Raw genomic sequence first — 15,759 nt, forward strand, 5'->3', positions numbered from 1 at the left:
TCATGGAATGGTTTGAGTTGGAAGGGATCTTAAGGACCATTCAGTTCCAACCCCCCTTGCATAGGCAGGGACACCTCCCACCAGCCCAGGCTGCTCCAAGCCCCATCCAACCTGCCCTTCAACACTGCCAGGGATGGGGCAGCCACAGCTTCCCTGGGCAACCTGCGCCAGGGTCTCACCACCCTCATAGTGAAAAAATTCTTCCTAATACCTAACCTAATCTCCCCTCTTTCAGTTTAAAACCATTCCCCCTTGTCCTGTCACTGTCCTCTCTGGTGAAAAGCTCCTCCCCAGCTTTCCTGGAGCCCCTTCAGGCACTGGCAGGTGCTCTAAGGTCTCCCTGGAGCCTTCTCTTCTCCAGGCTGAACACCCCAACTCTCCCAGCCTGTCTCCAGAGCAGAGCTGCTCCAGCCTCTGATCATCTTTGTGGCCTCCTCTGGACCCTTTCCAACAGCTCCATGCCCTTCTTATGCTGGGGGCTCTAGAGCTGGACACAGTATCCCAGTATATGCAGCATAACTTCTTATTACATATTACTGCAATGGCCCAGGTGAGTTATTTACTACCGTTTCAATCCTACATGGAAACATGTCTAAATACAGCCAGTAAAGTGCTTGCAGACATATTCTAGAACAGTTTATCCTGTTCTATTTCCCCCCCCCCCTTTTTTTTTTTTTTAAATCTAAGAAAAATAAGGACATAGATGCCCAGTACCTCAAGCAGCATTGAACTAATCACAAAGACATCCAGAGAAGGTCTTTAAAACGATTAAAACTCTGACAGCTACCAAAGCCTTGGGCTACACTGCTCCCTGTTTTGCAAATGTTTCTGTGCTGTCCATCATAAAACCAGAAAGTCTCAATCAAAAAGCTATTAGGGGTGGCAGGGAGAAGATGAACATTGATAAAAACAGAAACATCCAACTCACTTTTAGCACTGAATTTGTTTTCTTTGCGCGTTCTACCAGTTTTCTTCAGGCAATTATCACAGACAAACCTACAGAGGAAAAAAAAAAAATTGCCAAAAACTTAGCATCAACCCCATTATTGGCTGGCTTCAGCCCAATGATTGAAGCTGTACTTTAGATACTGGAGTCCAATAGATTTTTCTCTGGGTTTGCATAGCTTGTATTTCTCCATTTTTGAAGGACTTAAGGCCTTTATGAGCTGGTTTAATTCTGCCAAACCATTACATCTGCATTTGTGTTCTGTAGTGTGCAAACCTACCTCCAACCACCTTCCATTGTTCAGTATTTAGAAAGAAACCACAGAAATCTGGGTACATGAGCAAGTTGGTTTCATGCACATTTTCGTCTGAATATAATGAGACCCCAAACACCAAAAAAAAAGGATTTTATTTAGAAAGGCTCTGTCCTTTTGTACTCAGTTCAAAGAGGCAGTGACTGCATATTCAAGAGCAAAGGCAGGAAGTCTTAATTATCCAAACTACACTGGGCTTTTTGTACAAGGGGTAAAGAAACTAACAAACATCTTACCCTGAAGGCCAAATAATGTCATAATGTAATACACAAATCTGGTGCATCTTCCGACCACACTCTTTGCAGTCAACAAACCTGAGAAGATAAAACAGCAGCCAATTACTTTTGTTGTTAGGAAAGTCACTTTCCAGAATTCAGCAAGAAAGAAGGACTTGCCATCCCTCTGCCAAGACCTGAATCAACTTCAACAGCCCCAGTTGATGTGTCAGCTTAGAAAAACCCACCCACCTCACGAGAACAGCTTCAGATACACACCTATCAGTGCCACGTGCAAGTAAGACATAAATACACATTAAAAACTGTAGAATGTGCTACTTTAAAAAATGTGAAATGGGCTTTTCAAGCACAACTTTCTCTGGATCCTTTCTATCCTTTTCCAAGCAGAGTTCTGAGTTTTCCCAGCTTCACAGAATCCTGCTCAACAAAACCTCCATGGATTTAGTTTTCAATTGTTGCAACAACCACAAGGTGACTAAATGGTTGCTCAACTTGCTGTAAATTTAAAAACTAGTCATTCATGAATCACTGTGCCAAGAAAACATGTATTAGCTTGTCTTCACCTGCATGGGTCTCTGTAGTCTTTTTTTTTAAAAAAAACAATGTGTCAAAATTCTTTTTTTGAATGGGAAAACCGTAAGAGCTTTTCCCAGTCAAGACTATAACGTTGGTTATGGAGACAAATGCACTGGGGTCCATCTCAGCAGTTGAGCTTGAGAGGTCTGGGGGAGGAGCTCTATTCAGTATTTGCAAAGATGAGAATGGGAATTTAAATGCAAACTGCCAAAGAACAAAGCAGCAGGTAAGATAACTATTGTTTCAGCTACTTAAGGACAGCAGGAAAGGCAGCTCAGTGCTACTAAAGACATGTTCACCTGGGCTTTTACTGAACTTCCCAAGGGTAACAGACACAGGAAGGAGGATTCCTCCCTCCTTCTCTGAGCTAAGTACTCATTTGAAGAGAAAAATGTGTTTAAGCAGTCCAGTTTAACCAGAAGAGGAAAACACAGAACTCCCACGTGCACTCAGGGTGGGTGTGAAAGGCTCTGTACAAGGGAGGACCATTTTCTGCCTTGCAGAACACACCTTAGGAATCACCCAAATAAACAGGGCTAGAAACTGCCATTAAAACAGGCTCACATTTTCCTCTTGGATATCAGTGGTAGACATCAAGTTTCTGTGTTGTGCTAGGAACTTTAGAGAAAGATTCTGCAGCCTGTTTGGGCAGAAATGGGGGGAAAAAAAAAAAAGGAAGACTCCTTTATTCTCTGCCTGGTTTCTGAAGTGCTGGCTGAAGGGCAAGTGAAAGCAACCAGATGATCTCAACAAAACCAACAGCCTGGTACTTACGGCTCTGGATCTAGTGTATCATTCTTCTTCTTTTCAAACTGATCTTTAGAGATGGTTCTAGAGACAAAGAGTTAATAAGAAAACTCAGTAGTACATTTATATCCAAGGCTGAGATAACATCATGCTTTTCTGAACTGCAGCAAACAAGCAAACCTCAAGCCTGAAGAAAGCATAGCAGCATTTATTTTCTATTTAGAGAAAGCAATTCAGTGCATTTTACTTTAAGATACAGAAAATAAGAGATACCCAAATGCACAGGTAAATCTAAAACATGTAGAAGAAGGGAAGCTATTGTCAGCAGAGCAGCCACCTTCCAAAGCAGCTTGTATTCATTCACGTAGAATCCCGAAATGGTTTGGGTTGGAAGGGACCTTAAAGATCATCTAGATCCAACTCCCTGCACGGGCAGGGACATGTCCCACCAGCCCAGGTTGCTCCAAGCCCCATCCAACCTGCCCTTGAACATCTCCAGGGATGGGGCAAGTCTTAAAGCATCTTGCTTTCTGGCCAGGTTAAAGGCAAGCCAGTGGTTTCATAAAGAAAAGCTGTGCTTCAAAAGGTCAGACACCAGGATTAGCCAAAGTCTATTTGACAAGATAATGGATTAGTGACACTTACTGACCCAGCTTCCATCCTTCCCCCTCCAACCAATCACACTGTCCAGTGTCTGCCCCCCTGCTCCCAGCCTAGGGGCAGCTCTTGAGTAGTGCAAAGGGACAAAAGCGACATTGTTGGGCAGTCTGATAGATCCCACAGAGCTACAACTGTTAATAATCTGTTACTGCAAACATCTCCTCTTAGTAAGGAAGTAGCTTTTTCCCCACTACCACCACCACTGGCCACAGGTTTTTACTATTAAATCAGGCCCATACATCCCATCATTTCCAAAAAAAAAAAAAAAAAGGAAGAAGAAAGGAAGTGACTTACGTTTGAGGCTGGGAAGGGTCATCACCCAGGGTGACATTCTCCCCCTGGATTTCAGTGAAACACTTCTCACAGAAGTGATACCTGTCAGCAAGAAGGCCATATTTGGGTGAACTGGTCCAGCACAACACACAGCCACCCAAGCACGGAGCCACCAACCAGAGCAGGGCAGATCACCACGACGAAGGGGGGATTGTTGTTGGTTGATTGATGGGTCAGTGTGGACAATGAGGAGGAACAGGGAGGGCAGGATTAGAGAACAGGGGAGGGAACAAACAGCACAGACGTAAGAGGTAAGACGCAAACACCAAGACAACACAGAGCAGAAAGCCAAGGCAAAGCACAGATTAGCATTCGGTCTCATTTTATACAGTGCTTAACAAGTTGGTGGGTGTCAAATTCAGAATTTGGGGAGGATTCATGAAGTAGCTACCAAGGGCTACGTCTGTATAGGCTTCAAATTTAAGAATTTGGATTTGATTTGCATTACTTAGGAAAAAAATGCTCTTTGATTCCAGGCTTGAGACTGGATCGAGTTTCCTCTGGGTTAAAAAAAATATATATAATAGCCTGTCAAAAAGCTTTAAGAACACATTTATTACAGACTTAAGTGATTAGAAAGTATGCTGAAAGTATTTACTGATAGTCAGTAAAAACCACAAAAGCAGAAACACTTGGTCTTGAAAAAAGTCTTTAAAAATATTAAATTCAGAAGTTATTTGACTAGATGATTAAATGTGACCAATTGCTCAGCTAATATTATTTCACATAAATGAAACCAAATCCATACTCTAGACAAACATTCAACAGAAATGCAATTATGGGTCAGAGTTTCCAGCCATTTATCTCTATAAATACATGTATATATGTGAACAACATTAAATATTGTACATACATACAATATATTTCTTGTGTGCATCAAAGATGTGGAATTCAGGCTTTACAAATTGAATATGAGGTTAGGTACAATTTTTGGTCTCTAGACCAAGAGCCAATCCAAGTTATACTCAGCAAAACCAAAACTGCAGTTTTAACAAACCAAGCTGAGTAAACTGGAACACAACTCTGTGAAAATACAATCTGCATTTGAAAAAAAAACAACCACACAACAACAAAAGAAAATCAAAATTACATGGATTTGGGGTTTTTTTGGGTGTATTTTTTTTTGTTTCAGATGAACTGGAACCAGAGTTGTCAGGGTCATTGCATTAAAAAGAATATATAATAAAAAGGATGCCAAATGTTTGAAAGGATATGAATTCACACATGAACAAAGGTAACAAAGAGAGGCCACAGCTGTAAAATGCAGGAAGGCCACACAGGATCATCAAAATAAAGGAGCTTTATGGAGGATCAGGAGTGAGAGAGCACAAGCAGCAATGGCAGCACAGTAAAGGGCAGGTTTAGTACTCAAAACACTGGGACTGCAGGAATGGTGAGTGCAAAAGGCATCAAACGAGACTCAATGTCACAATGAACCAACAACTTAAGGGATGGAGATTCATAAATATGGCAGCTTGCTCCTTCAAACACATACTCATACACTTAAACTACTGTAATCCAGGTGGGGATTGGAGCTCCAAGGCTGTGCTTTCCTGGAGACAACAAAAGCCATTTACAGGCACTTCTGGATACAGAGAGGGATCAGGATTTCCCCAGGGACCCACACTGGCCAGCACGTCCCCACTACACTTTTTACAGGCTTGTGCAGCACAGCAGGGTTGGCTCCCTCAGCAGCACCCCAGGAATTGGGGACAGACATTCTGGGAAGCCACCTGTGTCCTCCCCAGGCTCAGCCAGGTCCGTGTCACCATAGAATAATTGACAGGAGCCCCAGAACTTCTGCAAACTCTGCCAGCTGGCTCAGCCTTCAAGAGCTGCTCTGCTAGCCAAGAACTACTCAAATGCAGCCGCACACGGGACACTCCCCTCTGCTGTGGGGCTGACACAAAGAAGAACAAGGTGTGTTTCATGCTAGTTAATACAGCCCATAGTGACACACCCACAGAAGCATCCTACCAGCAGGGCAGCTCAACTCTGGAAGCCATGGTGTGAGCTGAAGGCCACCACACCTGCCCAGAGGGCTGCTCACCAGCCTCCCACCACTGCAGCTGCAAGGGACTTCTGCTCAGCTAGGATTAAACACATCACACACCCAAGGAAAACCAAGGCTTTTGGAGCTGATAATGCAACAGAACAAGGCCAGAAGGATAAAACCTTCTTCCATTAATTAGTAATCATTGGGAATGACAAATATATTTTGGTTATTACAGAGCAATACTACAAGAGGATTCAGAAGAGGATCCTGACACTGCACAGCTCATTTACACTGACTGCATTTGCCCCTCACCCCATTCCCCTAAGTCTAATAATACATCGTACAGACTAATAATACATTTAAAAAAACCCAAACACAGCAGGTTCACAATTTTATATCCTTTTATATATTGTCCATGTCCTCTTTTTTTTTTTTTTCTCTCTAGAATGGGCTTCTTTAAATTTTTCTTCAGTTAAAAAAAACCCACTAAATATTTTCCTTACTAACAATTTTAATTTTTCCTTTACTATCAATTTTTCTGATTTTAAGAATCAGATTGGGAAGGACTCAAACCCAGGAGCACCCAAATACAGCAGCATGTAGTAAAAAGAAATAATTAAAAAAATCATGTTTGAGGCTCCTATTAATCCTTTGCTACCTTTAAACGATCCCAGAAAAGGTTAATTCTGATCCATTTTTAGAATAATTTATGGGCTTTTCAAACACTCATAAAACTGAGCAACAAGGCTGCCTTCAGTACTGGATTTAAGTCGCACCACAGACATCCAGCTGACTCCAGCAGCACCAATATTTCACTCCCTGCTCATGCTGGGGCTGGAAGAAGCTGGATCTCCCAGGGATGAGCCCTTTGGTTCAGCAGTGTGCTCCAGAAATCCATGGATCCAAAGGGGAGCACAGGATTTCACCTGCTGCAGAACCAAAGCTTAAAGACAGCAAGAGTCAAGCCTTAATCCATGGTGTTAAAATGAGGAAATAAAAAAAAAAGTGGAAATGAATCACCTGAAGATCATGAATGTTTGTCCATAAAATAACCAAGGTGAAACAATTTATAACTTATGAATATGGACCCTCAAAAAGATAGACTTGCTTTTAATCCACTGATTTGTCCATGTCACTACATGGATACAACAGTCTAGGTTTTAACAGCCATAGAAAATCCAAAGAATGTACTTATTGCAACACAACAAAATGAAAAGCTTTTCAAATGCAGACTGTTCAGGTGACCAACTGCCATTTATCAGACAGTACCATTATGGTTCAATACCCAAGTCCAGAAAATGCTCAATCTCTGCATTAACAGGTGAATTTCCAACTGTAATTAAGTGCATTCAAAGGAAATTCTAAATGAGTAACTGGATGCTGGTTCTGATGTGAAACACCAGTGCTCTCAACTGGATATTCACATATCCAGTATGTTTTCTGAACACTTACTTTAAAACCTCAACTTCTGCCTTATTATGGAAGCCAAACTATTCTACAACAAATAATTAGCTTTTAATCATTGAACTGTAGAGACAGAGTTTATTAATTCACTGGTGCCTAAATACTTCTAGTTGTAATGTACTTATGGGATACACTGGACTTCAAGTGCATCCAATTCTGTCAGTTCCCTAAATGGAGAAAGTCAAGAACATTTGACCAATTAAAGATCTGCTGGAACCATGGAATTTGTTTCTCCCTAGTTTGCTATTCAGCTAAGAAAAAAATCTAAGATTGGAAGGTCACTGTTACCAGAAACAGTTATTTAACTGTTTTAGAGCAATACAGTTGATGAATAAGGGCTTTCAATGATCTGACAGTCCAAATGCACACTTCAAAAATATGGTGACTGATACTTAGAAATATTTTGTTAAAAAAACCCACCCCAAAAGCCCACTCATCACTTCGTTAATTGACCTGAAAAAGGAAACCTCACAAGCTCCCCTGCCCCAATGCCAAACCACCCCAAATCCCCAAACCCCAACCCCTTCTCAAGGCATCTGGATGAACAGAAACACTTCTCTTCTGCTTCTTTCCTACTGACAGTTGGACCAATCACCTCCCTTTTATTCCTTCCCTTTTAGACTAAACTCAGTGCAAGTGGACTATCTGAGTGGACTATCACATTTACAACAGGTAGGAAATTAAAATATTGCATCACCAACTGTCCAGAGCAACCCACTGCCCCACCAGCCCTCTACTTCTTGCTAGCAACCAACACTGAGTAAGCCAGATGATTTCAGACTAACTTCAACAGGAAAGGTGTAACTGAAAGAAAAATTACCCCTTTGTTTATTTTTGAAGTTGCTATTCTTTTCAAACACAGTACTACACGGATGTATAATCTAAGAATCCCCAGACTGGTTTGGCTTGGAAGGGACCTTAAAGATCATCTAGTTCCAACCCCAGGCATGGGCAGGGACACCTCCCACTAGGTTGCTCCAAGCCCCATCCAATGGGGCCTTAATATGCAAAGTATTTGGTATTTAAGGGTTATTTCCCCCACACACACCTCCAGTGCTGCAGAACTCTCTCTTTAAATGCATTTTAATTGCTTTATATCTCTTCAGACCAACTTCTTCTGGAGTTCACAGTGGCTGTATAAACCCTTTTATGAGAGCTTATGAATTTACACTCCTCCTGGTCCACACTACCTGCCTCCCAAAGGCCACCTAAAACCAACATACAATGCAAGACAAGACCTTTTCATCTCCCACAACATGCTGCTTCAGCTAGGTGGTTCACAACAGTCGTGCACCACCTGACAGCATGACTGGGGATGTAGGGATCACCCTAAGAGAGACTAAGGGCAAGCACCAACTGTCTGAAATAGGTCTGGCAATTCAGACAGAGAACAGCACTTGAAGGCTGGCAAGCCTTACAGACTTGCCAAGCCTCTGGAAAGCAATTCATAACTGTTTTAAACAGAGAAAGGAAGTTTGTGTCTTAGCCCATTTATGTTTTGTAATGCTGCTTTTCTTTTTTTGAGGGGGAAACATCTAAGAAACCAAAACAAAAGCCAAGTTCTGAGCTTGCTTTGTTATGATAGCACTGTTGATTTAATAATGTAACAATTTCTTAGTAATCATACAACACCAAATGCTAGTATTAATTAAAACAATACGAGAAGCTATTGCTTTTGTAGCTCTTCATGGAGTCTGTGTAGTTTTTAAAGCTAATTTAAATAGAATTAAGTACTAGCTAGGAAGAGAGAATTTAAATCTTGCCATCAGTCACTGTAGCCTTTACTTTGCAAATTCTGACACTAATTTGAAAACAAACTGGCATATTGTTTACAATTCTCCCAGCACAAGGGAATATGATTTCTCAGTGCCTTTTTGTAGCTCTGCCCTTCTCTTTCCAGCAAGCCCTGCTTCTCGTTTTGTGGAACCCATGGACAACTTCACTCCCACTTCAGTGGTGTGTGGTACAGCCTAGCTAATAGCAAGCACTTCAGTGTGTATTAAGCTGCAGTACTGGAAACTAAAGGGTCATCTGCAGAAGAACAGCACACAAAGACACACAAATTACTACTTGGTTGACAAAGGAAAGAAAAAGGTAATTATCCTCCTCCTCTGTATGTGCAGAGAACTCAAAGGATCTCAATTCCTGAGTGTGGAAAGAAACCAACCAAACCAAAGTCAGGAACTTACCTGTTCTGGTAACTGTAGTAGGCAGCATCACGAGGAATAGTACAGAGCTGCTTGCCATAGCAGCACAAGGTCTGTGGAGAAAACTCATACTGCAAAACAAAGGTGAGAAAAGAAGTTTTAAAATGGAATCTTATGTTAATTATGTATCTATTAGGCAAGCCTGACACTTACTGATATCATAATTTTATGCTTAGCACACATTTCCAAGCTACTGTAAATGTATAAGCACAGCTCTCTTAATTTCATTTCAATTATTAACTATATATAAGCTAAACAGCTGACCCCTCTACCTGCCTACTTTGTTGCAATGGATGTGGAAAACAAGCAAAGCATTTTAATGTTGCTTAAAAGCAAAAAAGGTGTTCTCTGGGGGAGAAAAATACAACAGTGGTAACAGAATAGCAGCAAGAAGGATGTCATCTACCATTCTGAGCTCCGAACGTGCCCTTAATAAAGTCAAACCTTTAGCAGCTTTTTCAGTCAGTATTTCAATGATTAAAAAGAGCACACAAAGGTGATGCTTTAGCTGATGACTGAAGCTAAGCTCTTTGGAAGGACACCATCCCACCCCTGGGATACACACCTTGCGCCCACAACAGTAGCCAAGGGATTGCATAACAGGATCAATCTCTTGTTCAAACACCTCTGCCAGTTTAGTGCAAAACTTGTAGACCCTGGAAGTCTTGCGATTGTAAAGCCAGGCATTGTTAAACATCAGCCAAACATCATCCACATATTGCCAGGGTTCCTGGTACTGCCCAGTGTCCAATTTGCGTTTAATGGTGGAGAGATCCATGGGATTCTTCACGATGTCGAAATAGTCCTTCAAACACAAAGAGAATGCTCAACAAGATGTCAACTGTTCACACTGTGGTGTACAGGAAAAGGTAAGAGGTTTGTATGAGCAAAGACTGTTTGGTTTTGGGGTTTTTTTTTCCATGCCAACTCACCGGAATCCCTAAAAGCTGGGGATCCACGGGCTGCCTGAAAGGCAGGGACTCGGGGTCCTGCCGGTACAAAGCCTCAAGGGTGGGCATGAGAGCCTGGCGCAGCTCCTCGGGCTTGAAAACTGTGAATGGAAGGCAGAAACAGGTTAAAACATTTCCTTCCAGGTCTCCTAACCTCCCCTAAAGCAAAGAAATAAAGAGTGACATTAACATAAAAAGCTGAAGATGGATTCCCTGGGCAGCTGATCATAGGCAAGTCCTATAGTTGAGAGGCTACTGCACAGCCTCTGTGTTACCTCAAAGCACAGGAGGTGATACTTCCAGAGTAAGGAGATGGGAACTGTAGCCCATAAGGATACGTATTCTAGAGAATAAAAAGAGCATTTATCCAGAACCAAATTAATTCATTCAATTACTTCAACATGGATGAACCTCAGTTCTTCAGAGAAAGCACTAGGTGTATTTTCCTCTCCTTCCCTTGTTTGTTTTTTATGGATCGAAAAAAGCTCAGAGAAGGACCTGGGGGTGCTGGTGGATGAGAAGCTCAACATGAGGTGGCACCGTGCGCTGGAGCCCAGAAACCAGCCCTGTCCTGGGCTGGGTCACCAGCAGCGTGGGCAGCAGGGCCAGGGAGGGGACTGTCCCCTCTGCTCTGGGGAGACCCCACCTGGAACTGTGTCCAGTTTTGGAGCCCCTGACACAAGGACATGGAGCTGCTGGAGAGAGTCTAGAGGAGGCCACGGACATGATCCAAGGGCTGGAGCAGCTCTGCTCTGGAGACAGGCTGAGAGAGTTGGGGTGTTCAGCCTGGAGAAGAGAAGGCTCCAGGGAGACCTTAGAGCACCTTCCAGTGCCTGAAGGGGCTCCAGGAAAGCTGGGGAGGGGCTTGGGACAAGGGCAGGGAGGGAGGGGAGAGGACAAGGGGGAAGGGATTAAAAGTGGAGAGGGAGATTGAGGTTGGACATGAGGAGGAAATTCTTGGCTGTGAGGGTGGTGAGAGCCTGGCCCAGGTTGCCCAGGGAAGCTGTGGCTGCCCCATCCGTGGCAGTGTTGAAGGGCAGGTTGGATGGGGCTTGGAGCAACCTGGGCTGGTGGGAGGTGTCCCTGCCCATGCAGGGGGGTTGGATCTAGATGGTCTTTAAGGTCCCTTCCAACCTTAACCAGTCTGTGATTCTATTTCCAAGCCAAGATTCTTTCAGCAGAAAACACCATAGTGGACAGGGCTGCAGAGCCAGCTCTACTGAGAGTAACCAGATGTCTTGCTCGCTGGCACAGGAATTTTCTGGCCTTCGTATACAAACAGGCCTGGTCTGACAGAGTATTAATTGATTTTGAAAGTGTTAATACTTCTAGATTTATATGCAGCATTACAACCACTTGGCAACAGTGGCGTGGCAACAGCCACGTTTCTTTCAATAGTAGGTGACAAGGACAAGAAAGGCAATGCATTTTCTGAGAAATAATGATAACTTGGAGAGCTCTCTGAACATCTCAGCAGTGTAATTAGATTTATTTCCTTAGGAACAGAGCTTTTAAATAGGGAAGAATGCCTATTATTCAGAAAAAAAAAAGAAATAAAACTAAGGAAAACTGGATGGCATCTAATATTTATCTACCTGGCTGAAATAAGAATGATAGAAATCAAAGGGAGCAATTAGGAATTCTGTTGAAAGCACTTCAATCAACAGGACTGTAGTGACCCCTTTGAGGTTGATCATTGCTTTTGTCACTCAAATGATATTTTGGTAAAGTATAAATTGCTTTTTGTGACTTCTAGTTAAAAATCTTGAAAAAACGGGTTGGTTTTTTCCTCCTTTTTCATTTGGGTGGCATTTCTGAGAGGCAATCTTTTCATCTCAAGTATGCTCACCAAAATCACATACAAAAATAAAACAAGAGAAGAATTCAGTTGGCACAACTTGACAACTTTCTAAAGCATTAAGTTCTCAGTGTTTTTAGTCACTTTTAGATGCTACAGCTCCTGGAAACTGTTCGGATGAAAACTGTAGGACTGCTTGAGTGCACTGCCTCTACCTGGAGAGAGGATTGCTGCTCGTGTGTGTTCAGAGCAGGCAAGATCCCACCCAAGATACCTAAATCATGGCAAAGGACTCAGCAAGCTGCTCAGATGTGCCTTCCAGAAACATCAACATCTCAGGCTGCTACTGAATTTCTCAGATTAAAAACAAGATGAGCCAAGGGGGTCTTGTTTTTACAATTAATCACAGAATCACAGAATGCTCAAGGTTGGAAGGGACTTTAAAGGTCATCAGGTTTCAAACTCCCTGCTGTGAGCAGGGACACCTCCCACTAGACCAGGCTCCACAAGCCTCATCCAACCTGCCCTTGAACACCTCCAGGGAGGGGGTTTCCACAACCTCCCTGGGCAACCTGTTCCAGTGCCTTCCTACCTTCACGGTGAAGAATTTCTTCCTGATGTCCAACCTCAATCTCCCCTCTGCCAGTTTTAGTCCATCCCCCTTGTCCTCTCCCTCCCTGCCCTTGTCCCAAGCCCCTCCCCAGCTTTCCTGGAGACCCTTCAGGCACTGGGAGGTACTCTAAGGTCTCCCTGGAGCCTTCTCTTCTCCAGGCTGAACACCCCAGCTCATAGCCTGTCTCCAGAGCAGAGCTGCTCCACCCTTGTATCATCTTCATGGCCCTTCTCTGGACCCTCTCCAACAGCTCCATGTCTTTCCTGTGCTGAGGGTTCCAGAGCTGGATGCAGTTCTCCAGGTTTGGCCTCACCAGAGCAGAGGGGGAGAATGACCAAAATGCAACTTGATGATAATTTCAGGTGTTGCCACAACCTCAGTCCCAATAAAATGGCAATTCTCTTCCACATGTATTGGTAGCACATATGCAGGCACTTTCCTACAAAAAGGAACCTGCCATATACTCAGTTTTATAAACAACTGCTCAATGATATTATGGCAGTCTGGCTCAGGTAGTTCATAACCTTATAATCAGAATTATTTCATTTAATGAAATTTAAAGGCCAAGAAGCACCTTTTAATAATCTATTCTGGCCACCTCCTTGATACTGCTTTTAGAATTTTCCCTGTACTCATCTCTATAAAAACATACCACTAAACTAGAATATCTTTCAAAATAAATCCAGTCTTAATTTAAACCCAAACTACAGAGATTCAGCACAGCTTTTGCCAAGTGCCATAAAACGTGAGTATCTTTCCTGGTGAAGTTTACAACCTACTTCATATTTTGAAGTTGCAAAAAATAAAAATAAAAATCCAGTTATTTTTTACTTTATGACTTCATCTAAAAACGTAAAGAAAAGCTGCCTTCATCTTTAGCAGTAAAAAAAAGCTGCTCTGCCTCTAAGGAATATGACTAATAAGAGAACATTTGATCATAGGATCTCCCTAGATACAGATTTTACAAGAAAGTTTCTGTTCTCTCCTCTCCCCCTTTTCCACAATCAAATGTTCTCCTCCAGTAGCTGGAAGATCTTTGTAAGCAGCTGCCATTCAGTTATCCTACTTTGTCTTGGATGTGTGGGTGGTAAAAAGAAAATGGGATTTTGCCTGAATCATTGTGACGTATTATCTGCCAGAGAAAAGCACAGAGCTACCTTTTTTGCCTTTTACATTCTTCTTCCTTTCAGAGGAAAACCTGCTTATGATTACTAAGGAGACAATTTGTAAAGGAAGATTAAGACATCTTAAAAATAGTAAAGACAATACACCTGAATAGCCCCTCCAAAACCAAGCCCTTGCAGGTTTTGTTTTATTCTGTCTCAGAAAGAAGGGAAGAAGCCAGTAAAACTGCTCTTGAAGGTCATACTAAGGCAGCCATATCTGCAATGAGGAGACAGGAGCTACTCAAATGAGTATTATACTATTTCTTTTGAGAAGACTGCAAGGGAACAGGTAAGGAAGAAAAAAAATCTTCCTTTGTTGCTTACACTGGATTCACAGAAGAACAGGAAAACAAAAACCCAAGCGCTGAATTTGGAAGGGTTTGGTTGCCCCATTTATGAAGGGAAAACCTTGATGAGGAAGAAAATCTTGCTGAAGGGGTGTCTGCAACTCTCAAAAATGTTGAACTAGAAAAATTCAGGTGTAGGTGAACTGAGCAGACCAGTATCTCAGCAGTGTTCTCCTGGTCTGCTCTCTGGCCCAGGTGGTATTTTCAGGTTACAGACTCATTACACGAGGTGATCACAGTCAGGCCCATGGTGTCCAGTTCACCTGGACAGGGGGACAAACAGGTGAAATTCCAACTCTACAACATAAGCCCTCTCTACCCAAAAACCTCTCCTTTAGTGTCCAGATGAATGTTTTCTAACACTAAGGTAGCAGGCTACAATTTGCTAAGTTATCTTATAGCTTATGTGCCATGACACTTCCAGCCGTGAGCACTGGATGTCCCATCCCTGGCAGTGTTGAAGGGCAGGTTGGATGGGGCTTGGAGCAACCTGGGCTGGTGGGAGGTGTCCCTGCCCATGCAGGGGGGTTAGAATTGGATGATCCTTAAGGTCCCTCCAACCCAAACCAGCCTGGTATTTTATGACTCCCCTCAGCAGCACAGATCCCACATTATGGTGACAGGCACCTCAGAAATCTAGCAGTACAGGAAGAGGTTTCCAATACTTTTGTAACCCATGGAAATACCCAGATGAGTCTCCTAAGCAGTTTAAAACACCACAGAATCCTTAAGCACACTTTCCAGTATTTGCTCTTGAATACCTCTTGGCTTATTTAGCATTTGAATACAAATGCTCTAATATAAAGTTGGGCAAACTACTTGGTGAGAATATGTGTATGTGTTGTACCTGCCCACGTTGCACATGTATTAAATGACAGTTAGTAACTGATGAGGTACTAGTGATAGGTAGTAACCCAGACTGAATCAGCCAAAGACAGTCCAGCTCTTCCACAGACTAATTCTGCAAGAACCTTCCTCTATTGACCACTTGCCTCCACTTACTCCGAGCACACTCCTTCCAGCAACCAGCAATGAGTCCTTCCACTGGGAATGGAACCAGTTAATAAATGCTAATAAGCTTTTCACTCCCTGTGTCACATTTTGTTCAGAGTAGGCTCTGGCAGTTAGTTCTGCACTCTCATTTGGCTGCTCCTCTGTGCTACAAACTGAAAATGCCATCTCTAGGAAAATGTGTTTCATAGTGTTTCATTACCAAAAGATGATGTTTACTGATTAAAAGCAACCCAAGGCACATACAAGAGCAAGATTCAAGCAGCACAAATGTTAAATTTTTTTGATTTCTTGAGCACATTCTGGAAAGCACACACCCATAATGTTCTCCTAATGTTGCTATGTGCAGTTTCCTTTGCAAGGGAAGAAGAAGAAAAGGAGATGGATCATCACTTT

The 15,759-nt window shown here is 42.7% G+C and overlaps 1 protein-coding gene across 5 annotated transcripts in view; it reads right to left on the reverse strand.

Moving 5' to 3' along the window:
- Positions 1-15,759, reverse strand: part of CREBBP (CREB binding protein) — a 100,371-nt gene that overhangs the window by 18,480 nt on the left and 66,132 nt on the right. For all 5 annotated transcript variants that reach the window (XM_051631865.1, XM_051631864.1, XM_051631863.1 and 2 more), the window contains 7 exons: positions 10,411-10,529; positions 10,044-10,283; positions 9,461-9,549; positions 3,773-3,853; positions 2,846-2,902; positions 1,496-1,573; positions 929-996 (listed from right to left, as the gene is read on the reverse strand). In XM_051631865.1, the coding sequence (XP_051487825.1) occupies positions 929-996; positions 1,496-1,573; positions 2,846-2,902; positions 3,773-3,853; positions 9,461-9,549; positions 10,044-10,283; positions 10,411-10,529 (732 nt within the window). The remainder of the gene's footprint in view (positions 1-928; positions 997-1,495; positions 1,574-2,845; positions 2,903-3,772; positions 3,854-9,460; positions 9,550-10,043; positions 10,284-10,410; positions 10,530-15,759) is intronic.

The sequence above is a fragment of the Apus apus genome, chromosome 14, assembly GCF_020740795.1.
Source record: "Apus apus isolate bApuApu2 chromosome 14, bApuApu2.pri.cur, whole genome shotgun sequence".
Classification (NCBI taxonomy): Eukaryota; Metazoa; Chordata; class Aves; order Apodiformes; family Apodidae; genus Apus; species Apus apus.